Source organism: Zootoca vivipara, chromosome 6 (assembly GCF_965207765.1).
Source record: "Zootoca vivipara chromosome 6, rZooViv2.hap1.1, whole genome shotgun sequence".
In the NCBI taxonomy this organism is placed as follows: domain Eukaryota; kingdom Metazoa; phylum Chordata; class Lepidosauria; order Squamata; family Lacertidae; genus Zootoca; species Zootoca vivipara.
The window spans coordinates 54062849-54088682 of NC_142589.1; the positions used below are offsets into that span (position 1 = coordinate 54062849).

Sequence of the window (25834 nt, forward strand, 5' to 3'; positions counted from 1 at the left end):
TCTATTGGCCTACAGTCGTCTTAAGTGGATTTTCAATCTGTTTAACCCTGTTGCTTATGTTCTCAAAACAACATGCAATTTTTCCTCCATTAATAGCAATATGCTCTGTGCGTATAAAAAAGCATTTAATTAGGACTTCTGCTTCCTATCCATAACATGTCAAAATTACAAACTGTTGCCTAAAATAACTAAATAATCCTGTTCTCAAACAGGTTTTGTACAGAATTATAACATTAAAGAAAGGTTGATTAATGTACTGACACGTCATCTTTACACAAACCTTAAACTATGAAGTTGTGCATAATGCACACCTGGTATTCTGCTGATGTGACATCTGTCCAGTGTAACCACCAGGTTTCAGACAATTTGCAGCCCTTTTTATAATAATAAAGATGCAAACCATCATAGTTTTGCTTATTGGCTGTGTCGTCAGATGGAGAGGTTGTACTATCATTCCCACTAAAGAGACAGGAAGGAAGGAAGGAAGGGGAAGGATGTCCATGCTTATAAATCCATGATTCAATCTTGGTCTTGTTTAGCTTCAGACTTGCAGAGTTGTCCATAGATTTCTAAGCAGTCTCTGTAAGGATTGAAATTGAGTTATCAGTTGCTCAGTGAAATAACATTTCACAAGGAAAACAGATTTCTTTGCTGTTCTTTCCCTTGTGGGACTCATTGTTCCACTCAGCTTATTCCAGAGGTCGAGTGGGAGACCTGTGCTCATGACACCCCACATATTTTACCCTCCATCGAATCCAAACCTACCTTTCCAACAGCCTGAATGTTTAAGCAGTATTTCTAACTGCACTATCTCCTATGACATGTGACCTCATTCATTTTCATTTGTCACCATCTACCCTACTGATTAGACATGAACCCTCGACTTTCTCTTGACACTTTTCACTTTTGCCTCCTGGCTCAGTCTGTTGCAGAGTGGTATACAATGCTGGTTGCGAACCTGGTGCTTGTGGCATCAGTTTGCCCAGTAGTGCTGCTGTTGTGTGTGTATGTATGATTCCACTAGTTCTTAAAATGGTTCATCTTTGCCTCTCTTTCTTGGCCTGAGCACACCCCCTTTTGCCCATTCAGTCACCTTATCTTCCTTTTCTGGCCTCTATAAGAAAATAGGAGAGGAAACAACACACTGACTGGAAGAAGCAGACAACTGCAAATAGGTAGATCAGGTTGTGCGTGTGCTTGAATCAATAGGGCATTTGCTGCTCACTTCCACCTACCTTGTGGTAGCAGGCACTCTGTCTACAGAGGCCATTCACCCCCTTTTCTCTTTTTGCTAAATGGGTGCTAGAGCTGGCATATCTGCCTTGTCCTTATGACACTGGCTCATTTTCTTGTGGAGGCACTTTCCCCTCTTTATTTTCTTATCACCCTCCCTTTTTTGTTTTGTTAAACAGAGAGGTTGCAAACTAGCTGATCCTTACCTGCGCACCTTGTGCTTGTGGTGTTAGTGTGTTTTCTGGCTATACATGCTGTTTAGGGTCTTTTTGCTGAACATTGAGCGATATTGGTCACAGTTTGCATTTTTGCTTTTTTCCAAGGAGAGGGAGAAGACAATGGTTCCAGCAGGACATTTGCCTTTTGTGGTGCTGGGCACATTTTAAAGCAGTAACCTTTTAAAAGGTTGTAAAACGTATGCAAACAGAGCATTACTGCATATGTTTACATTTATGAAAATAAATGATAAGCACCGGTACTTCTCTCAGAAGAAGAGACCAGAAAGATGCTGTACAAAGACAGAATTTACATTCTATATGGTTCCAAAAAACAAGTAATTTTGGAATGCATTCAGAAATATAGAGGCTCTTTTGCTGGCAAACACTACTGTGCCATTTTGGGTGTCTCACAATCACTTCAGTTAAAAAGGCTACATTTTGTTTGAGAAAATGAGTGTGAAAAGGCAGACTTGTACTTGAAATTTTCCCCTGAAAACCTTTGTTAAATGGACAGGGAAATGTCCACATCCTCTACACACTGTCCAGAATTAAAATGTACAGCCTTCTCCATGCCTAAACTATCCTAGGTTATATAATGTTGTCTGTTGCAAAGAAACGACCTTTTGAATGGCCTATCCAACAAGAATTTCACATTATTCTACAAAGTCTAGACTACCTCTTGTTAAGCAGAATTAAGATAGTACTGTAATTCTTTGTTCACCTGGAAATCACACCATGACCAACCTGTATTGTGAGTTGAAGCATCTTTGATCATGAAATTTTACATGGTTATATAAACAACTGCCCAACACTCTTAATTTTTGAATTCCTGGCTGGGTGCCTCTTACACCTTTGGAAGCCTAGATTTGTTCCCTTACTATCAGACTCTATCCATTAAGTCTTGCTGTGGCCTAGGGCAGACTTTTCCCTTTCTTTGGATTTTACTCTGCTGCTGAGAATACTTGTATTCTTCTGTGTTTTGGACTGAGCATAGGGAAGGGAAGTTTATAAAGGCCACACAATTATATCATATTCTTCTACCTTTCAATTCCCCCGAAATGGCAACATCACATTTCCCTCCTCCTTCACACCTAACTATTCTCATTTGTTACCGGTACACCTGCTTAATAAACCTCTATTTATTAAGAAGCTAATCTTGAGTTTGTTGCTCTGAACCCCTTACAAAGGAACTTCTCTACCCAGACTATGTAGACTGCAGTTGTTCATGCCATTCTCCTGCATGTTTTGGATAGGGACTGATTTCTAGACCAGCTCTACCAAAGTGACAGGAGCCTGTCGGCCAGAATAGAGCTAGGCCCTTAGTGGGAAGCAGTCCCTTACTATATTTGAGATATATGTCCTAGGTCAGTCATATTCTAGAATATCCTATTCCCCAAACACAAAGGGTTAGTCTGCAGAATACAGAGCATGGTAGCTGGAAGGACCTATAGTGAGAATTTGTTACTCTCACTGCTGCTTTCAGATTTTCTTGCAGGCTTTGCTTTCATGTGGATAGTGTTTCAAGAAAGGTTGTAAAACCTACTTGTACATTGATAGTTCCTGGTGCAAGCTGGCCCTCAGCTCTTCCAATTCTTGGTTCTTCTGCTGCTGAAGTTGGACTCCATTCTTCAGCTCCCTCAGCCTTTCTTCCATCTCTTCCACCTGGTCCTGTGGATGGAAAAGCACTGAAATGTTTCAGAAAGGAATGTAGCCTGCATTTTAAATTCATCATGTAGTGTTTTTGTACCTGTTGTAATTGGGGCCAGCATATGGCTGATAACTTAATTCTTCTAGAGGGCATCACATTTTGCTGTCCAAACACAAATTTCACATCAGAAGATGGAAAACCACAGCATTCTATCAGAATCGATCAGTTTAAATTGTTCATTCCCTTTTGTGAATTATATGCTTAAAATAAAAATTTGTTATTAAGATAATAAAAGTGTCTGTGGCTTATATAAATTATGCAAGTTAATTCGAATAACTTGTTCTGTTAGTCATGTGCATAGCTGGGAACCAGGAAAAATTCTTGCTAAGTCTTCCTTTGTGCAGGTTTCACCTGATGTTGCTAATAAATTTTCAGACCCATCTCTGTAGCCTGAGAGCTAAAAATGTCTCTTTTTATATATTTAAAAAGAGACATCTTCTGAACTCTATGCTTTTTCTTAGGTAGTCTGGGGTTTGTTTGTTTTTTCAGCCTTCAAGTAGAATTCTCATCTTTTGTAAAGACTGAAATTAAGTTTACTCATCTTTAAACTATATAAAGACCATCCACCTCACATAAGTGGTTCTGCAGAAGAATGCAATGTGTGGATGGAGCCACCCAGTTTTTGTATTACCGTGTTTCTCACATTATAAAACACCCCTACAAAATAAGGCATGGCAGGATTTTTCTGAGGTGGCAAAATATAAGGCATACCTCGAAAATAAGCCATACCGCAGGTCTGTGGCAAAGAAGAGGAAAAGGAAGGGGGCTGCTCGGAACCGGCTGCTGCTGCTGCGTTAACCCCTGGGACCCGGCTGCAGCCTTTGCACACGCCGCGCGAAGCCCCGCTCGCAGACAGGCAGGCGCGCGAACGAACGAGGGAGGTGAGGAAATGGCCAGGAGAGGTTTCCCACCCACCCCTCCTCCTCCCTCGGCCTTCACATACGATAGCTGGGCAGCCAGTCACCGGCTCTAACTACGGTATGGACTTTTTACCTCAGGCGAGGAAATGGGGTGGGGGTCGGTTGGCGGCGAGGGAGGGGCGGAAGGAATCTGAGGGGTTGCATGCTGACGCGCATCTTGCCCCCGCCGCGCAAAGCGGGCTGAGGATGCGCGCCCGGCTGAGGCGCAGGCATGGGTGGTGGTGGTGGGGAGAGCAGCAAACCTTTCCTCAGGCAATCCAAAATAGATTCCCTTGCCTGCCTGCCTGACTCAATCAACTCAGCAAAACCACCTCCGCTCCCCAGCTCACTGCCCGGTGTGGGAGCGAGAGGACACACACTCGCAACAGGACACGCAAAACGCGATAGCGGGGGGAGCTACTGCACTACCCATGTACCGTAATAAAAATAAGACATCCCTTGAAAATAAGCCATGGTGTGTTTTTTTGAAGAAAAAATAAATATAAGACGTGTCTTATAATATGAGAAACACGATATATATAATTTGCCTTGTAGCTCCTTTGTTGAAGGGCAGAATAAAAATAAAATATTCTCAATTTTCCATAACTTGAAGTAGGATTGAAGAAGGAAGGAGTTTCTTCACAATGTAAGCACAACATATTGCTCAGAAACCAACTGAAAGCAGAGTCCAACTCATTACTGATGGCATGGTACTTTTGCAGGAGTGCCCCTGCCCCCAGCCGACTGAGATAATGTCAGCCAAATGGCAACTATGCTGATTTGCACTAGCTAAAACGGGCAGCATAAGAACTCAAAGAAGTTGGTGCAGTTCAGATAAATAAGTGTTGTGTGAAATCTTGGGAGGATTCCTCCAGAGCAGATTTTGGGGACAGTGGAGGAAGGATGGAGAAGCCTCATTGCCCTAGTGGATGCCTGCTTGTACTACACCAGATCTCTCCCAAAGGGCCCCCCCCCCCAATCAAAGTGAAGTCTAGAAACTTGCTGGTGGAGAGAGAATCTCATGTTACTTGCAATGCAAAATGCAGAATATATTTTTGCTGAATGCAAGACTGGTTTGTGGGATTAGTTCAGCCATACAAAAATATACCACAGCCACTGCTCAGGACAAATTTGTTAGAAGTCTGTGTTTGAGCCTGGAAGTCTAAATTATTCCTATTTTTATTGGAGTTACTTTCCTCAATGGATTGAAGATTTGGATTTTTAAATTACCTGTACATTTGGATTTGGATTTGGATTTTTAAATTACCCTCTTACACTTCAGCTGTGACATTTCCAGGATTGACTGCTAGCCAGTATTTGATTTTCAACCATCCCCCAGTCAAGACAGGGAGCCTTGGTTTTCAACCATTAGTGGGGGTGCAGGGTGTCTACACAGATGGCGGCAAGGATGGAGTCACAGTGGCAAGCCTTGCATTATTTCAAGGGCATTTTCCTTACACTTCCCATATTGCAGTACTCAGGCCTGGTTCTAAAGCTGAGCCCTTGGTACAAATAAAGCACTGCTGAGATTCCTGATGTTACACAAGACTCAGTTGCCCTCAGAATTCAACTTGGCTGAATGTGTCATAGGCCATTCCTACCCATTGAATGCTTGCCTGCCTTGCCACAAAAATAGGCTGCTATTTGTGTGGTTCTGGAGAGGGATCTAATCACATGGTTTGAAGCAGGAGTGGTTAACCTTCTTTAGGCTGCGCCCACATGCCACCAGTGGGTGTGGCCAAAAGTGCCCACACTTCCTCCACACTGATCCTAAATAGCTGAGAGGAGGTTATTGCCCCCTCTCCACTCATTAAGCAACCAGTGAGGGAGTGATTTGAGCTCTGTTCCACCCATTTCAGTGCTGTTTGTATATAAATATGTGTATATGTAAATTGTTACGGAAAATGAAATTTGCCACTGCCCAAAGTGACATCTAGGAGAGGGCAGGAAAACAGGGTGTTGGATCTGGCCCCTGAAATGGGGGTTAGTCACTCCTTGTAACACTCAAAAAAGAAGTAAATATAAAAATCATTGGAGCCCAGTTTTTCCAATATGTTCAGTGTAAGAAGAGGAAATGAAAACCAAGAGTGACCAGGGTGTTGCTCTTCCTTCAGCTTCTAAACAGAATAAGCAATGTTAAAAGGAAGTGTAAGTAAACGGTCCTCTGGCATCTGTTTTCTCATGTACCTTGGTGAAAATCTGCTAAAACCTCTGCAGGGATTATGGGAGGGATTATACAGGGTGAGTCTTTTAAAAGAGGCCCCGTGGAACATGTGTACATTACTCTGTATCCACGGGGCCTCTTTTAAAGGACTCGCCCTGTAGAACACAGCCTTTGGAGGAGCTTGCATATGTGAGTAGAAGGGGTGGAAAAGAGCAGTCACATTTGCATGGCAAGGAATGTGTCTCACTCAATTCCTGTAAACTTCATTGGACCTTAGAAAACCCTAAACCTATGTGGGACAAGAAGCTACAGTTAGAACTGGATATGGAACAACTGATTGGTTCAAAATTGGGAAAGGAGTACGACAAGGTTGTAAATTGTCTCCCTGCTTATTTAACTTATATGCAGAATTCATCATGCGAAAGGCTGGACTAGATGAATCCCAAGCTGGAATTAAGATTGCCGGAAGAAATATCAACAACCTCAGATATGCAGATGACACAACCTTGATGGCAGAAAGCGAGGAGGAATTAAAGAACCTTTTAATGAGGGTGAAAGAGGAGAGCGCAAAATATGGTCTGAAGCTCAACATCAAAAAAACCAAGATCATGGCCACTGGTCCCATGACCTCCTGGCAAATAGAAGAGGAAGAAATGGAGGCAGTGAGAGATTTTACTTTCTTGGGCTCCTTGATCACTGCAGATGGTGACAGCAGTCACGAAATTAAAAGACGCCTGCTTCTTGGGAGAAAAGCAATGACAAACCTAGACAGCATCTTAAAAAGCAGAGACATCACCTTGCCGACAAAGGTCCGTATAGTTAAAGCTATGGTTTTCCCAGTAGTGATGTATGGAAGTGAGAGCTGGACCATAAAGAAGGCTGATCGCCGAAGAATTGATGCTTTTGAATTATGGTGCTGGAGGAGACTCTTGAGAGTCCCATGGACTGCAAGAAGATCAAACCTATCCATTCTGAAGGAAATCAGCCCTGAGTGCTCACTGGAAGGACAGATCGTGAAGCTGAGGCTCCAATACTTTGGCCACATCATGAGAAGAGAAGACTCCCTGGAAAAGACCCTGATGTTGGGAAAGATTGAGGGCACAAGGAGAAGGGGACGACAGAGGACGAGATGGTTGGACAGTGTTCTCGAAGCTACCAACATGAGTCTGACCAAACTGCGGGAGGCGGTGCAAGACAGGAGTGCCTGGCGTGCTCTGGTCCATGGGGTCACGAAGAGTCGGACACGACTAAACGACTAAACAACAACAACAACAAATTTCCTACCATCTGTAAATAAACTTGAGTCAAGGAAGGCAACTGAGCCTCGTAGGAGCTGTTTATGGTTTGGTAAAATCCAGATATGGATGCTGGCTAGGCTAGTCTCCCTGTTCCATTTAGAAGAAGTACTTATTTTTAAAGAAATAACATTTACACATCAGCCTGTGTTTCTTGGCATGATTGTGTTAGTGCATTAAGTGAAAGGTCCACCTAGTCCACGGTTCTGTTTCCACAGTGGTCAACTCAATGCCTCTGAAAGTTCAGAAACAGGGATTTAAGGCCATAGTGATTTCTCTGTTGTGTCATTACCAGATGCTGGTATTCTGAAGTACACTGCTTCTGGATGCGGAGGTGTCATTTAGCAATTCATGGCTGAGAACCACCCAGATGTCTGTCCTCCAGGCATCTGTCTAACTCTAATTCATCTAAAATAGTGCCTTTCACTACAGATTGAGTATGGAACATAGCAAGTTGGTTCATCTAGCTCATAATTGTCTAACACTGAGTGGCATCAGTCTTTCCCAGCCCGACCTGGAGATGCCACAGATTGCCATCTGGGAGCGTCTATAGGTGCTGTGTCATTGAGCCATGACCCCTGTATTAATTCCATATAAATTATGTGTTAATTCTGGATTTAAGCTTGGGGGGGAAAGCTTTCCTGATTGCCATGTTAAGGAAGAGGGGATGCTGTGGACTGGTTGACTTCAAAGCTCCCAATAGGTTCTTTTCCAAGCCAAATTGTGATGTCTCTTTGAGGGGCTCCCTTGTATGAAAAACATCTTGAATGCACAGTACTGTATTAATATAGTCTTCTACCAATCTACCTGACGTGCTATTTCTTTTTACAGGAATGGAAATGTTTAACTTGCTCCTTCACTATTTCTCTCTCTTTGAGCTGATAGCTAGATATACCTCTATAAAGGACCAACCAGCCAGAAATTTCCCTGGTACAGCCTGACAGGAGTGACATCTCATTCTCCCAATAGTGTATGTGAGCTCAGATATTCTGGAGTCTGTGTCATGGCAGGCGGCATTTCATCAGGTAGGCAGGTGCTACATCAGCCTGCTTGGCAACTAGCTTTAGAGCAGGGGAGGCTGCAAGGCTGTTAGCAGGCCCGGCTCTAGGTAGACCCCCGATGGCGCAGGGCACCATGGCGCCGGCCCGCCAGAAAGGCGCCGCGAGCTGCGCCTGCCCGCTGGCCAGCCGGTCCGCCGGTCCGCCGCGCAGCGACGCCCACCCACCCACCGCACTGGGAAACGGGGCGGGAGGGCGCCGGAGAGATCCGGCGCACCACAGCGGCAGGGGCGTTTAAGACGGCCCTGGCTGTTAGGCAGCCTTTTCCAACTGGTGCCCTCCAGGTGTTTTGGACTATGACTTCCATCCTCCTTCCCCGTTGGCTAATGTGAGCTGAAGTCCAAATCATCTGGAGGGTACCATGCTGGGAAAGGCTGCCATAAGGCATACCTTGTACTGAAGAACTTCTTCATCCCGTTTTTGCTTAATGAGCATGATCTGTTGCTCCAGGTTTTTGTTCTGCAGCAGTAACTTGCTGACCTCTCCCTGCAGTGGTCTCAGAGTTTCCTTTAATCTGTGAATCTCGCCCTGTGTCTTTTGCAAAGCCTTTCTGCTGGCCTCTCTCCTTTCTAAGAGGCGCATCAGCTTAGGCTCATACTGTTCTTCCAGGCCCTGACGGCTCTCCGCCACAAAGCTCTCAAACTCCATGGAAAGCCGCCTGCTTGCCTGGAGGTAGCAGCTGCTCCTTCGCCTCCTCGGAGCCTTCAGCTGTTCTCTCAACTGCTCCTTCTCTTTCTCACAAGTCTCTTTCAATTGAGTTAGCTCCTCTGAAAGCTGGCTGACCCTGCTTTCCAGTTCCTCCCGGTAGACAGCAAACTGGGCCACGTCGTGCCTCCTGTTTTCCAGCTGGTATTGGCACGCCACACATTCCCGTGTCACCCTAAAAAGTTTCTGTTTCACTTGCCGAATTTCATCCCGCAGACTGTCCCTTTCAAGCTCCACCTTGGCATGCAGCCTGTAGGCTTCGAGGATCTCTTCATGGGCTTGTTTGATTTCCTCAAGAGCTGGTTCCCGTAGGAGCATCAGTTCCTGAATAAGCTGGTCCCTCTCCCTCTCCAACTCTTCCACTGCTTCAATGCACTCCTGAAAATGCTTTCCGAGATCCTCAACGCTCATGTCTTCTGCATCATAATATACTTCCTGGTCTTCCATGTCTTCCTGTAGCACCACTGGAGAGCCTGTGCTTTCTGTGTCTTGAAGGAATGGTATGTTGATGGGATCCATATACAGCATCTCAGGGGTGTCTTCTCCATCAAGCTCTAAGAGTGCTCCTGCAAGCTCTGAGAAGGCTTCTGCGTTGTCTAAATCCAGAGCAGGCTTGGAGTCTGCCATCACTTCCCTGGAAATAAAAAGCAATCATGGAATCAGACCTACAAACCGCTGAACGACGGAGCTCATTGAGCATAGGTAGGCATTTGAGAAGAAGCAGACATGCCATCCCTCAGCTGAGAATCCTGCAACTGAAGAAAGCTTTGAAGAATTTGATGCTTTGTTACCAAGGCCAAGAAGTTAGCTTCCTTCCCCAATTTCTCACCATATACCCCAGCTGGTTCCTCTAGAACAATGTTTCTCAAAGTGTGGTACATGTACCCCCAGTGGTACACAAAAGGGTTTCAAAGGGTACATGGCATACATTTTTATTTTGCTTTACCATAGTTTCTTTTTAGCTCCAGAAAACAATTCATTAAAATTTAGTATGAGAATGGTGTGCTGTATTGAAACTACCCCAAATTATATTTGCCCAAGAAGGGGTACGCTGATAAGACTAAACTCTCAAAGGGGTACGCGGTTATTGTAAATTTGGGAAATGCTGCCCTTGAACATTAATAATAATAATAATACCCTGTATTTCACATACCTTATCTTTCTATCAATGTAGTATGATCACATCTTACAAACATTTAATTTGCGCAATTTCAACATGGTTGAAGGCAGGCTGGTTGAAATTATACAACTTAAATCCAATCAAGGTGGATTGCTTAGAAGCTATTTTTGCACCAGGCCCATTTGGGGTTACCTGGCCCCGAAAGGGCTTTTAAGATCTACTTGTTACACGGGCTCTGGGAATATGGGGAATTTTTCTCTCTCTTTCTTCCCCTCACCCACAAGCTGCAGGGATGGCTCCAAGAGTTTGGGTATAAATTATTTTCCTGTATACCCTGTATGGGCAGAACCCATAATTCTCTTGGTGCATCAAGGGGAAAAACCCAGGCACAACAGTTATCTAATAAAAATATTAGGACCATTAAAAAAAATCACAAAGGCTTTTTTCATGTGCTCTTAATGAAGTAGTCACTGTTGTTCCTGTAACCATTCTACATGCTTAGAGACAACTTGTAACCTTGTTGAACAAGCCTCTATATGTTGAGTTGAATGTGGTAAACTAGGTATGGCTGAATAAATTTTGGAATCAAAATCTGCTTTCTACCTTGGCAGTAAAAATATGAGAATAATTTAAAAATTGTCAAGTCTTCTGCTCATTAATGATGCTCCAGATCTGCTACCCAATGGGATCACCTTACTCTCCTTACTAAAGGTAAAGGACCCCTGACCACTAGGTCCAGTTGTGGACAACTCTGGGGTTGCGGCGCTCATCTCGCTTTACTGGCCGAGGGAGCTGGCGTACAGGTTCTGAGTCATGCGGCCAGCATGATTAAGCCACTTCTGGCGAACCAGAGCAGCGGTACCTATTTATCTACTTGCACTTTGACGTGCTTCCGAACTGCTAGGTTGGCAGGAGCAGGGACCGAGCAATGGAAGCTCACCCCATCATGGGGATTCGAACTGCCAACCTTCTGATCAGCAAGCTCTAGGCCAGGGGTCAGCAAACTTTTTCAGCAGGGGGCTGGTCCACTGTCCCTCAGACCTTGTTGGGGGCCGGACTATATTTTGAAAAAAAATATGAAGGAATTCCTATGCCCCACAAATAACCCAGAGATGCATTTTTAAATAAAAGGACACATTCTACTCATGTAAAAACATGCTGATTCCCGGACCATCCGCGGGCTGGATTGAGAAGCCGATTGGGCCGCATCCGGCCCCCGGGCCTTAGTTTGGGGACCCCTGCTCTAGGCTCAGTGGTTTAACCCACAGCGCCACCTGCGTCCTTAGTGATAGCTTAACCCGAACCATGGGTTTTAATGAATTTAAACCTGCTTAAATTTAAACTTGTTGCAACGTGTTTGTTTAACATATGTATCTGTGATATCACATATCGCTACTTCAAGTTCTCCTCAAAACCCAGCTTTTCCATTAAGCTTTGGTCACCCCTTCCTTATCCTGCACATGCCATCCTAAATAAATCATGCCATCATTCTTCCCCCAACCCACCTCCATTTCCCTCACCTTCTTTCTACTGCATCGTTTTCTAGACTGTAACCAATATGGGGCAGAGACTTGTTCTCTTTATAAAGTGCCATGTATATGGATAAAAAGATAGAAACAAATATGGGTATAAAATATAATTAACAAGTAATGGCTTGTTCTAAAAGAAGATCGAGGGTGGGGGAACCCTGACGGAAATACACTGACCAGAACAGCTATATTAAGTGAATAAATAAATATACTTTAAGCATGTGTTGTATTGCATTGACAAATGGGGAGCAAATGAGCTGAGAGGTGGTTTTTGTTTTTTTGTTTTGCTTCGTTTTTTGCCAGGCTACTTAAGTACCAAGGGGTCAGTTGGAGGGGAATCTGTGTTGCTTTAAGTCATTGATTACTGAAAAGAGGGCAGCTTTTTAATTTTAATTGAAAATGCTGATGCAGCCTCAGATGTACAGAAGAGAGTGCCCAAATGTGCTTGCATGCACGGTCTGCAAGATGGCTGAGGATGGATCAAAATATCACAGCAGGCAAGGGATATTATTGAGGGGCCCTGGTTTCCAAGCAAGCAAGCATTGTAGAGTCATCCCCTGAAGGAAGAGGGTGTGTGCAGCAGCTGTCCGCAGATGAAAGACCTCTTCCCAAGATAAGGCTTGGGTGAATGTGCACTGTGTCTAAATGGCAGGGAAGGGGGTGTTTAATCTGCTGTCCTTAAGAATGTGGAGTGCCCAAACAACTTAAAGAGGTAAATGTTCTGAAATAGAACCAGCTGTAGTGAAATACCCGATGGGGGTGGGGCTGAAGCCCCACCCAATGTGAGCAGCACATTGAAGGGCCAGTTGGGTAACATGCACTTTAACAAGGGGAGCAGGGAAACTTCCATGGAATATTTAATGGGAGAGCACCTGCAGAGTGGCCCTGCCATCAGGATGTCAGAGGAAGAGACATAAGACACATCCAGGGGGCATCAGCCCCCTGCCCTCCAGAGGCCCATTGACATTTCAGCAAGGTTGGTACATGGAGAGCTTCATGGCAGATGGCACCCCCCCCCCCCGGTTAACTTGTTGGGAAAGGGAGTGCCATTTGCATGTTCTACTTCAGCTCTGAGCACCACTGGAGATTATTTTCAGAGATAAACCTTCTCTTTTCCCAAATAAGGCATTTTTCCAGCCTTGTGAAAACAGCAAAGTGAAGCAGCCTTCACTTCCATGCTTGCTATTTCTTAGTAGTTGGATACAGAAAGCTTAGGTGAGGACTGGTGCAAAGCTCTTTGGTTTCAACTTCTGGAATTAGGACTGGAATCTGTCACCAATCATCTATCTAGCAGCAGCACGATTCCTTCCTTGTGAAGATTTTTTTCAGAGGCAAATGGTCACGCTTTCAAGTCAACCCAGGCAGATTAGGACAGTCCCTGCTCCTCCCCCCTCCTCTCTGTAGCAGGATGTCGTGCATCCAGGCTGATATTTCTTACTTGGGCAAAGAAACACGCACAAAGCCAGGGAAGCCAGCCTCTTTCTCAGTGGTCCAGCAGCGGGTGAAGGCACTGTACCTTTCTTCCTTTTTCTTCCTTTTTTCCAGTCAGGCCTGCGCTGGCCACAAATGGCCTGGCAAGCAACCCAATCGAGCCCACCCTTAATAAACCTGATGCTTTTGAATCTGAATTATTCGCCAACCACACCCCATTTCCAAAACCGTTGGGTTGCTCCCCTCTCCCCTTAAATGAGCTTTTAGCTTGGAGCATCTCCTTTCCAGCTACTAGAACAGAAAAGAGAGCCCACGCTCACCAATGAATGGTAGCAATTTAGCTCCTCTTACCTTTCTCTCCAGGAACCAAGTTCCTTGTGCCCCCGGCCGGACAGGGTTTTGGCATGGGGTGGGTGTGAGGTTATTAATAAACAGTGCAAGAAACCGGAGCCCCCGGGGCCACCCCCACCTCAGCCTCTCTGGAAACGGCTGTGCAATTCTAGTGGAAAGGCTGACACCAGATCCCTGCCTACGGAGAGGGGTGGGGGAGGAGGCGGGGAAGAGAGAGAGGCAGGGCGGCCGGCTGGCAGGCCTCTCCACTCGCCTCCCAGTGCCAGAGGCAGAGTGGTTGGCGCTTGGCTCTGTCTGAACTTTCAGCAGCGGCAAGAGGAAGGCTGCGTTGGGAGGGGCTGGGAAGGAGCAAGCATCTTTAACCCTCTCTGTTTCCACCACCTCTTTCCCTCCCCATTGCATGTATGTTGGCAGCCACATGTGAATGCTTACATGAAATACAGGAATGTCTAGAAACTGAGGAGACACCTGTGCATGCCGAGGGTCATAGGCGTGGGCTTTCCAATACTTGTTGCTGTTATGTTCCCAAAGTGGGGTGGGAGGGAAGAATAAATGTCTGGTTTTGTGATGGGAGAGGGAGAGAGGAGGAAAGGATGAGACCAGAGTAGTAATGGGTGGGTGTTAGTAAATGCAGTTTGCATAGACTTACTGCGCAATCTTATGTATGCCACCTCAGTCCCACCACTGTGTTCTGTAGGGCCACTTCTTAGGTAGGCATGTAATAGGATTGCAGGTTAAGAATTAACTTTAATTGGGCAAAGATTACTAAGGTGGCAAGCCCTAAAGGGTGACTGGCAAAATATGAGGGGTTTGAAGGAGCAGAAGGCATCACAGAGGAGTGGCAGGGGGACAGTCCTAGTATTACTGTACAGTACATTAATATGGTGTAATAAACAAAATCTACCCTTATTCCCTTACGGGGTACACAAGAGCCCTTGTAGAGTTCTTTTGTAGGTTCTCCATCGGTAGGAGAAAATAACAGAGACCAACCAGAGAATATTGAGATGCAAAGCAGCTAGTAAGCTTGATCTTTATTGACTGTTGCAACAGGGTGCTCTCTCTCACACAGGAGAAAAGAGAAGGACCCAGAACCAAGGTGTGCCTGCCGTTATATAGACATTTTGAAATTCCCTGTCCTGGAAGACCACCCCCCCCAGATACATCATACATACATCACAGAAAGAGGTGGTCCCCAGCAGATATTTGAGTGTGTTGCTTCTCTCCTGTCTGCCAGGATACCTGATACAGTCATACCTCGGTTTAAGTACGCCTCAGTTTGGGTACTTTCAGTTTAAGTACTCTGCAGACCCGTCTGGAATGGATTAATCCACTTTCCATTACTTTCAACAGGAAAGTTCGCTTCAGGTTAAGTACGGACTTCCAGAACCAATTACACTTATACTTCAGGTTAAGTACGCTTCAGGTTGAGTACTCCGCGGACCCGTCTGGAATGGATTAATCCACTTTCCATTACTTTCAATGGGAAAGTTCGCTTCAGGTTAAGTACGCTTCAGGTTAAGTACAGACTTCCGGAACCAATTACACTCATACTTCAGGTTAAGTATCTTCAGGTTGAGTACTCCGCAGACCCATCTGGAACGGATTAATCCACTTTCCATTACTTTCAATGGGAAAGTTCGCTGCAGGTTAAGAACGCTTCAGGTTAAGTACAGACTTCCGGAACCAATTGTGTACTTAATCCGAGGTACCACTGTAATGCCTTATTATCTGATTGCCTTTTCTGGGTAGCCTGGCCATTCCTTTGAGATGGTAAATACATAGTTCCTGAATCTCTTATGCATATTGATAGTGTGCTCAGCTTAACAGATCCTTGCCAGACTGTATTTACAAGGAGGTGTAAGCCGCTACAGTCCAAAGACAATCAGAAAGCTGTTCCCATTTCCTTCCTCCTTGCAGAGAAATATTTGAGGTCAATTTGGGAGAGTCAAAATGGTTTCAGGACTTTTTCTGTACTGTTTTCAGTCATTGGTTTACATATTTATGTACGTGTTTGCCTTGTACATTTATGAACATTTATTATATATCTAAGACCTTAAAATTCTTATAACAATGGCACCATCCCTGCAAAAGGCATTTGGCCTTATGTAGCTCCCCCAAGTCCTACTGTACTTGCTAAGTGAGCTCTTCCTGGAGGACAATTGTCCAGGCAGCAAAATGCATCATTCAACACCCACAGGCAATAAGCCCGCACTGCTGCTGCTCAGTCCTCCTCACTCAGCTTTCTTCAGCTTCCTTGTCCTGGGATAAGGTTACTCGCCCTGGCTTGCTCCCTTGTTGGCTTTGAATTTCAGGTCAGAAGTGCAGTTGCACTGTGAACCCATGCCTCTCTTGGCTAACTACAAAAAGCATATTTAAGAGGAATAAAGGGTTATTTTTTTAAAATAATAATAAAACACTGAGTAGTGCAAGCCACATGTCTCTCCCCTCTATTTGTGGAGGCGTTTGACTCAATAGCGTAGGAATGCTGTTAACTTGAACAATGTTTCATGTGTGTATAAATACCCACCTAAATCTATCTAACGTTAAAACTGCCAGCAAGGTTACCAGTGAGGGTCAGCTGGGCTGGTAGGAAAGAGCCTTCTATGGCATGAAAATAACAAAAAAGGAGTCAACTTGTGAAATGGCAAGGCCAGACACCTCTTTCTAGTTTATCCTAGAAATAACCTGTTTGGGGAAGGGGAACAGAGGGACATGGGAACTGTTGTGGGCTGCAATCGGATGCCTTGAGTTAGCCCTGCTGCTCTCTGTTTGTGGACATAGCTAGGCAACCGGATGGTGGTGTGTCATCTGCAAGGGAAGGGGATAAGCATATGGTAATGCATGAGGCAATGAGCATTTCCAAGGACAATGCAACTTATGGCAGATTCAGAACGTGCTGTGCTCCAGAAGCAGAGATAGCTCTGTCCTGGGGCAAAATGTAGTGGTAAATTTTGGACAGCAGAGTGGGGGTTTGGTGAATTGGGGCAAGAAAGGAAGTGCTTAGAAAATGAGTTTAGTGGCAACCCTACCCACTAGGGGACTGGGTAATATCAGTAATTTGGATAGGAATTCTCCTTCAGACCCTAGTTTAAACACTCTTCATTAATTTTTCTGTAGTATTTTCCCTCTAAGCCACATTTAAAGGAACAGCCCTATAATATACTTTTGTACCTAGTCAGTATACAGTATAGTAGTTTGGTGCAGTAACTTCCACACTTCTTGCCCAATTTGGGCCTTCGTGAGTTCAGAATGACTGGAAGAGATCTGCAATGTACTGAAATAATTTGTGAGAGCATCATGGGAAAGATGCAAATTAGATAGCACAAAATGTAGAGAGAATAAATCTTGTTGCTCAGGTTCTACATAAGCAAGAAAAACTAGCTCCCAGAGCCCTGATATTTGATCTAATGGTGCATGGTCTGGTTGTTGCCTACTTTCAAAGAGCTGGATAAATGGATAAAAGTTTGGTGTATAACACACAGTTCCTACATCAAATTTTTATCCATTTATCCTGCTCTTTGAAAGTAGGCAACAATCAGACCATGTACTATTAGGGCGGAATAGATTTTATCACCCACCCACTGACATTTTCTATCAGTGACAACACTCACAGTACCTTTCTGCTCTGTGTGTGATGTGTTTTTGCTTCATGTGAACTAGCCAAAGTCAGTGCATGGGCATTTAAGAATTCTTTAATACTAACAACTGCACATTCCTTCACAGGAATTTTCCTTATTTGGCAGCATTAAATAAAATCTGCATGCACATAGCTAATGAAAACAAAATTATCATGTATAACTATCTAACAGGGTAGGAATCAATGCTTTCATTGAGGATAGATTATATGGAAGCAAAGTTGTAAACAAACAAACAAGGTACTGCTAATACAACACCCACCACTATAAAGTCACATATTAGTTTAACCACACACATTGCAGAGAGAGAGGAATATTGCTACAACAAACCAATAGGAATAAAAATCCACAGAGCTAAAATGGTGTAAAATCATAACATTGTTTTAGAAAACTGGGTATGTAAAAAGGCATCTGCCTGGTGCTGGAACGATATTAAAGTAGCCTTTTTGGGATGGTGTTCCACAACTAAGGGACCATTGCTGAAAAGTTCCTCATCTGGTTGTATCTCACCTGGCATCGACACACAAAGGAGCCCCAGTGATGATCTCAGGGTCCAGGAGCATGCGAGATGATGATGATGATGGTAATAATAATAATAATAATAATAATAATAATAATAATAATAAAATTTATTATTTATCCCCCGCCCATCTGGCTGGGTTTCCCCAGCCACTCTGGGCGGCTTCCAACAGAAAAATAAAATAAAATAATCGATTAAACATTAAAAGCCTCCCTAAACAGGGCTGCCTTCAGGTGTCTTCTAAAAATCTGGTAGCTGTTTTTCTCTTTGACATCTGATGAGGCAATACTTCAGGTATCAAGGATACAGGCCATGAATAGCTTCAGCAGTTTAAACTGAGCCTGGATATTGACTACTGGTCAGTGAAGGTGATAAGCATATTTCCATAACAACCTGCCCAGTCCTCGTTAGCACCCAGGCAGCGATAATTTCTACCAACTGAAGTTTCTGGGTTGTTTTCAAAAGTAGCCCCACATACAACAACAGGAGATTATCAGGGCATGGATAATTGAAGCTGCATTCTGTCCAGGTAGGGCTATAGCTGGTGCAGCAGTCTAAGGCTCTGGGTGATCCAGCCTCAGAAGTCACGTGCCCCTAATGACAAAGGTGGATCAGCAAGCATCCCGAAGCTTCAGACCTGTCATTTTAGGGCAGAGCTGGGGGACAACACCTGTTATCCCTGATCATTGGCTGTGCTGGGTGATAGCAACACTTTAACAGTCATTGGTACAATTAATGAACAGCCTAGCTGGAATGCAATGACCTCATTCACATGTAACATTAAGCCAAACTTTGGCTTAGTACAAATCAGCAAATGTGTGTGCTCCTGAAAACGATACCATGGCCACTTTGTTCCTCCTGTAGTGAATCTGCTGCTTGCATCGCACTGACCTAAGTTGTGGTTTCATAGAATCATAGAATTGTAGACTTGGGAGGGACTTCGATGGTCATCTAGTCCAACCCCTGCCATGCAGGAATCTCAGCTAAAGCATCCATGATGACAGCCATCCAACCTCTGCTTTAAAACCTCCAATGAAAGAGATTCCATAACTACCTGAGAGAGTCTGTTCCACTGTCAAACAGCTCTTACTGTCAGAAAGTTCTTCCTAACATTTAGTTGGAATCTCCTTTCTTGTCATTTGAATCCATTCATTTGGGTCCCACTCTCTGGAGCAGCAGGAAACAATTTTGCTGCTTCTTCCCTGTGACAGCCCTTTCGATATTTGAAGATGGCTATCATATCTCTTCTCAGTTTCCTGCAAAATACTGACAGTCTGAAGGGGCTGAGAGAGAGAGAGAGGTGGTACCATGGAGAGTTGCAGGTATAAGTCTTAAACTGCACTCCTTTACCCAAATTTCCAATTACCCAGTCAGCAACTCTTTCAGAGAATGGTCTATATATTATCCTTTTTTCAGGTGACCATCCACTTAAGGACATTTGGGACATATGAGGTTTTGTTCCACCTCCTCCACACCCTTTCCTCAAGCCCAGCAGAAGCATTCATTCTGTTGGTTGTTCTGGGCCTCTTCCCTGCATGACCGGTATCTCCCTCCTCCTCCTCCTCCTCCTTCTCCTCCTCCCTTCTTCCTTCTTCCTTCTCCTCCTCCCATCATCAGCCAACTGCATTTTCAGCCTTCCAAGTCATTAAGCAAAATCGATTTGTATTTAGCAATCTCTGTGGCTTGCTGCTAGCTGGAGACTCCCCACCTCCAGCTCCTCCTGAACAAGGAGGTTTGTGTGCAAACCACGCTCCAGTGGCAGATCAAGATCCGCTGATTTAATTGCTTCAATTTCTTCAGACTGACTTCCACAACCATTACAAAGAGGGAACACAAAGCTTGCCTCTTTCTGTCCAACTCCTTGCTCTTTTGGCGCTCTCTCTCTCTCTTTCTCTCTCTTCTTCCATATCGCCTGCCAAAATAAGGCAGAATCACACACATATTTATAGTAGAGAAATTAGTCTGCAGTCTCCATCTTGGAACTTCATGGCAATAACATCCTATTATTATTATTATTATTATTATTATTATTATTATTATTATTATTTTGCTTTTTAGTTTTCCTCACCCCCCTGCCCTTTGCCTTGCATAGCATCTTGCCTGATGAAGAATTCTGCAAAAACTTGACACATATTTGTGAATTTTTAGTTGGTACTGATAAAGTTACTATCCAATTCTGGGTTATTTGTATCAGTCATCCGTTTGACTTGCTATGGTTCTGGGGCATTGTTGTTTGATGAGGGTACTGGGAATTATTTTCTTAAATATCTCATGCCCACCTCCCTCACAGAATTCCTAGAGATGCTTAGTGAAAGGGAATGACTGTTACACCAGTGCTGTAGTGCAGCCTTCCCCAGCCTGCTGCTGCCCCCCTCCCCAGGCAATGATGGCTGGGGCTAATGGGAGCTGTGGATCAGAACACCCGGTGGGAGAAGGCTGCTGCAGTGTCCATCAACCCAAGATCCACTACCACCCTATGCATGTTCTTAGTGCTCCATTGGTTTACCCAGCAGAGACCCTGCAATGGCACGGGCCCGGCTGCTATTTTCAGGTGGGATGTAATCACATACCAGCAAATTCAGGTAATGCAGTTAAAGTTGATTTGGCATCCTTGCAGAAGAAATCTGCTTCCTGCCCCAAACTGGACTTTTTGCAATAATGAAAGTCAGGGCCGGCTTAAGTATATTTGGCGCCCTGGCGCCGTGGTGCGACAGATCCCTCCGGCGCCCCTGCCCCGCCCCGTTTCCCAGCCCGGCGGGCGGGCGGAGTTGCACAGCCGAAGCTGCATGGGCGGGTGGGTGGGCGCAGCTCCATGGCGGGCGGGCGCCCTGGCGCCCTGCGCCACCCAGCCTAGCCATAGGGCCGGCCCTGATGAAAGTGACGGGGAAATGCATGGGGAGGTGTCTCATGACAGTTGTTTGATGCAACGTTGCATAGCCTCCAGATGAACAAATTGGAATGAATGCTCAATGAACAGCCGGTATAATGTAAACTCCCTGCAAATATCAGGATGAATGTTGAATGAGCAGGTTGTCTGGAAGCAACCTTTTCATTTAAACGGAGCTCTTTCACTCTTTTACCCCAGGTGCAGAGATCTCCCCCTTTAGTGTTGCTTTTTCTTTGCTGTCTCCCTTTCCTGATCCCATCAGAGCTCTTCAGTGATTGTTTCCCTCATTTTCTGTGTGCTGTTTTTACTGCCGCTGGTTGCTGGGAGGTGCAGGCAGAAAATGGGGCTTGGATCGTCTCCAGTTTTTCAGACGGAACTTTAAGTCCCGCCATGATTCACCCTTGAGCTTTTTGCTTCTGCTGCAGGGGAAGCCCATCCCATCCATTACAGAACAGTTGTTATTTATGTAATTGCAGAAGCACTTAAGGCTCAGGATTGGCATCCACAGACTAAATGTATCAAGTGTATCAAGAGGCATCCTGAGAACAGGTTCAGCATAACGGCAAAGCATCTCTTGCCAGGGACTCATTGCCAAGAGTTAGTCAAATGGCTTTCTCTCAGCCTCAGCACACACACCCCTACCAAACACTCAGCAAACAAATTAGTACTGGTCTACCAAACAGGGTTGATGTAAGGATTCATAGAATCGGAGAGTTGGAAGGGACTCCGAGGATCATCTAGTCCAACCCACTGCAATGCAGGAATCTCAATTAGATCATACAGGATAGATGGCCATCGAACCTCTGCTTTAAAACTCAGGACAAAAGGGAGAAACAAGCTAAGAGGAAGGCACCTTTGGCAAACCCTCACCATGATCAACTCCTACCTGGAAACCTATGTCCCCACTGTGGAAAGACGTGTGGATCCAGAATTGGCCTCCACAGTCACCTACGGAATCACCGCTAAGACTGCGTTCATGGTCTGGAAAACAATCTTATTCGGCTACAAGTGATTGCCAAAGAAGAATAAACTTAAAAACCTCCAAGGAAAGAGAGTCCATAACCTCCCGAGGGCGTCTGTTCCACTGTCAATGCTTATGAAGTGTTTTCTTCAAAAATGCGACATAAATAGGTTCGTAAAGAAATTCCACAAGGGGGGACTTTTATTGCCCTACAAACAGAGTGGTCAGAGGAAGGCTAGGACAGGCCCCCTGGGCCCTCAAGGGTTGTATAATAGAAGAGGGGATTTTTGCAGGGTCAGCTGCTTGCATGGCCAATGTCCAAAGGGCCTTGGACCTCATCTTCCTCTGGCCATCCTACACAGAAATTAAGGGAAGGGCTGGGAAAGTGCCCAGAGGGAGAAGAGTCAGCTACCTGGGGTCTCAGTTCTCAGTCAGGAGGGTACCCCAGACATGGATGGTTGGTCCCTTTCCCAGTAGGAGAAATGCTTTGCTCAGCTGCCTTTAGCCAGCTTTCCTGCTTCATCTGAATGCTGCAGGCCCATGAGATGCCCTGGAGTCACGATTTTCTCCCTCTGCCTGTTCCTGAGAGAAGAGGGTGCAGAGAACACTTGGATCATGTTCTCCTGGGGAAAATCTGAATCACCACATTTGCTGCAGCTGTTGGTGATGATTTTCCAAAGAAGGGAAGATTTGCTAGAAGAGTGGTCTCAGTTTTGCATCGTGTCCAGAGTTGCAAGAGTCGCCCTTCTCTCTCTCTCTCTCTCTCTCTCTCTCTCTCTCTCTCTCTCTCTCTCTCTCTGCCTCCTCCTCTCCCCTGGGACCTGGCTCTGCCCTTCCCCTCCAGAGGCTGATGCTGCTGGCAAGAAAGGCTCAGAAACAAAACATGGGCTTGCGATGAGGATTTTGGTGACCCTTTTGGAAGGTCGAGGAACCCCTTTGGCCACAAGAGGCCGCTACAGATACAGATATCTCTGTGTGTGTTTGGCTCACACATAACAAAGGAAATACAATGCGGTGGAAATGAAAGGTTGCAAGGCAATATTCACTGGTCACTAGATCTCCCAATTCTCTACCTAAATCAGCTGCTTATAATAGATTCCCTCAAATTTATCTCTTATTTTGTCAACAGTTCTAGTTACAGGTAGGTAGCTGTGTTGGTCTGGCGTAGTCAAAACAAAATAATCCCCCCCCTTCCAGTAGCACCTTAGAAACCAACTTAGAGATACCAATGACAAACTTAGTTGGTCTCTAAGGTGCTACTGGAAGAAATTTTATTTATTTTGTCAACAGTGTGTTTAAATTCTGTATCCTCACCCTTTGACCTTGGGCCAGTTTTCCTCTAATCCCAGCCTACCTCACAGGATCGTTGTGATGATAAAATAGGGAGAAGGATGGACCATCTGCACCACCATGAATTCCTTGGAGAAGAAGTGGGATAAAAAACGCAATAAATAAAGGATGAGAAACAGGTTAGGGGCCCAAACAGATAAAGTGGTAGCCCTGAATGCTAGCATGTCAAAATTTTGCTCTCTGCCCTTTTCTTTGGGTGTCCATGGGGTCATGAAGAGTCAGACACGACTAAACAACTCAACAACAGCAACCTGCATCATGCACCAGGTTAAAAACATATATAATGCAAAAACAAAACTCCGAAGAAAGTGTTGCCATGTCAACAGCCACAGCTGCAAGTTCTTATCAGGCTGGGTGTGGCAAGAATATTTTCCACTCTTCCCTCCTCCCCCGCCTTTCTTACCTGCCTTGGAACCCATCCAAGGATATTGGGCAACAGGTGAGCATGCAATTGGCTGCGAGGCAGAGCACGGATGGGGGAGGGGAATTCACCTGAGCAGCCAGGAAGTCATCAAGAACAAAGGCGTCCCAGAGTGACCTGGGCTGGATATCCAAGCAGCAGGGAGGGCAGTGCAGGAGGGTACCAGAGAACATCCAATGAGGTGGGATAGGTCCAGGTAGGAGCACCCAGCCTGATGTGCAGCTTTATCCTGACAGGGGCCATGGCCAGGTGTAGGAAAGAAGACAGGCTCTCCTGCACCTTGAGAAGTGGAGGAAATGCAATGTCGGCAGTTGTTCCTTGTCATGCAAACTGCACCTACTAAAACTGCCTCTTCCCCATGGCTACTTGTGCGGGAGCCCAGTGCCCTTTTCAGTCTGGCCCCCTTGATGATGCCGGTTTGGTGAAAGTACCAGACAGGTTTGCCAATTAGCCGCAGCTAGAGAGACGATGGGGGAAATGACAATGTTCTTCCCCCTGTGCCTACACCATTTTGAGCACTTAATTCTCCCCTCCCCTCTTCTATAAATGCCACCATTAAAAGCTCCTCAATAACTGGGTTTTGTACTGTAACTGAACTCAAAAAGAACAAACCTTTTGCCTGCAACTTTGTGATTGCAGAAAATGAGCCTATAAAGAAGGGAGATGACTCACCAATGGCTCCATCTAATTGTCTGTCTATCTGTAGAAGTTATGTGGTTTTCTACTTTGCTAGCCCTGTTTTGGAAAATAACAAGTTGTGGTGTGTCGATTTGTAATCAGGCCAGTGAGGAGGACTGGCAGCTAGCTGGAGGTGTCTTAGCTCAGGGGTGCAGCACCCTCTTTGTATGCAGAAGCCCCTGGGCATCTGTCCCTGGCATCTCCAGTCAAAAGGATTCCAGGGACCAAGACAGGGAAAGATCCTTTCCCACCCAAGATCCCAGTGAGCCAAGGAAGGCATCACTGAGAATGGCCCAACAGTGCAAAGCAGCCTCCCACATCAAGGCCACAACCCTGCGTTGAGTAATCGTGGCAGTGTGTAATCAGAACCAGTGTGGTGTAGTGGTTAGAGCAGGCTTCCTCAACCTCGGTCCTCCAGATTTTTTGAGACTACAATTCCCAGCATCCCTGACCATAGCTGTAAACTTTCGGATTTGAAAATAAGGGATCAGTAGCAGCCTCACCTGTATATCCAACAATCCAAGATAGCAGTGGGAAACGGCGCTGGAATAAGGGAATTTCCAGCCAAAAATGGGAAGGCTGACAGCTGTGGCTTGGAATAAGGGGGGTTTCCCGCAAAAAAAGGGAGGGTTGACAGCTATATCCCTGACCACTGGTCCTGCCAGCGAGGGATCATGGGAGGGCCAAGGTTGAGGGTCAAATTCCTATTCAGCCATGAAGTTGCCCTTACGCCAGTAATAATCTCTCAACCTAACCTTCCCCACATGGGGATAGAGGGGTAACTATGTATACCACCCTGAATTCTTTGGAGCAAAGGCAGTAATAATAAATAAATTTAACTAAACACTGCAGATGGGAAGCTGAGGCTGAGCGAGAGATGGTTGCCTAAGTCCCAGCAGTGGGACTATAGCAGTGGCTGGATTCAAAGCAGGAAATTCTGATTCATTGCTCTCTTCCTCACTGCTGTACGCACTGCCAATGGAAATGTTAAAGATGCACACCTCCCTTTTTTATTTTGTTGCTAATTATGGGTACTATTGTCTGCTGCTTTTATATGGCCCTGATTACATATGGATTAATGCTAAGCATTTTGGATTCTGAGCATCACCTCCCCAAATTGGGCATTTGCACCCAAGTGGCAGGGTGCATTTTGGTCCAGGGTGGGCATTTTCAGGAGTGGCCGGATCATCACTTCTTTCGGTACCAGTCCTTCTCGCAAAGATGTGTTGGCCACACCCTGTCACATCCCATCAAAGTGGTTTAATAAGCCCAGAGCTGCAAGGGTGGAGGCAGCATGTGGCTGGACACATCATGGAAGCACCAGGTCCACATCATCAGGCTGCATAAACTGAATCAGCAGATACTGTGCTGGACATTGCACTGGAGGAAACTGCAATAAATGTTACAGGTAGGTAGCCGTGTTGGTCTGATGTAGTCAAAACAAAATAAAAAAATTCCTTCCAGCAGCATCTTAAAGACCAACTAAATTTTTATTTTGGTATGAGCTTTCGTGTGCATGCACACTTCTTCAGATACCTTCTTCAGGTATTCTTCAGGTATCTGAAGAAGTGTGCATGCACATGAAAGCTCATACCAAAATAAAAACTTAGTTGGTCTTTAAGGTGCTGCTGGAAGGATTTTTTTTATTTTGCAATAAATGTGGCATTGAGA

The 25834-nt window shown here is 45.1% G+C and overlaps 1 protein-coding gene across 2 annotated transcripts; it reads right to left on the reverse strand.

The window, feature by feature from the left end:
* Positions 1-108: 108 nt before the first annotated feature.
* SYNC (syncoilin, intermediate filament protein) lies at positions 109-14007 on the reverse strand. 2 transcript variants are annotated; one of them, XM_035117327.3, is made up of 4 exons: positions 13712-14007; positions 8966-9914; positions 2995-3119; positions 109-580 (listed from the first exon to the last, which is right to left on the reverse strand). In XM_035117327.3, exons 2-4 carry the CDS (start codon positions 9905-9907, stop codon positions 520-522), a joined length of 1128 nt encoding a protein of 375 aa, XP_034973218.1. In that variant the 5' UTR covers positions 9908-9914; positions 13712-14007; the 3' UTR covers positions 109-519. The 2 variants fall into 2 exon arrangements, with proteins under 2 accessions (XP_034973218.1, XP_088528315.1); XM_088672189.1 differs by lacking the exon at positions 13712-14007 and adding an exon at positions 13368-13577.
* Positions 14008-25834: the final 11827 nt, after the last annotated feature.

Bases quoted from the DNA above. Each gene is read 5' to 3' on its own strand.
- SYNC (XM_035117327.3), bottom strand. From the start codon at position 9,907: ATGGCAGACTCCAAGCCTGCTCTGGATTTAGACAACGCAGAAGCCTTC. The intron at 3,120-8,965 runs GTATGCCTTATG...TTCCATCCACAG, and splicing joins AAGAAGTTCTTCAGTACAAG to GACCAGGTGGAAGAGATGGA. The intron at 581-2,994 runs GTAGGTTTTACA...CAATCCTTACAG, and splicing joins CAGGAACTATCAATGTACAA to AGACTGCTTAGAAATCTATG.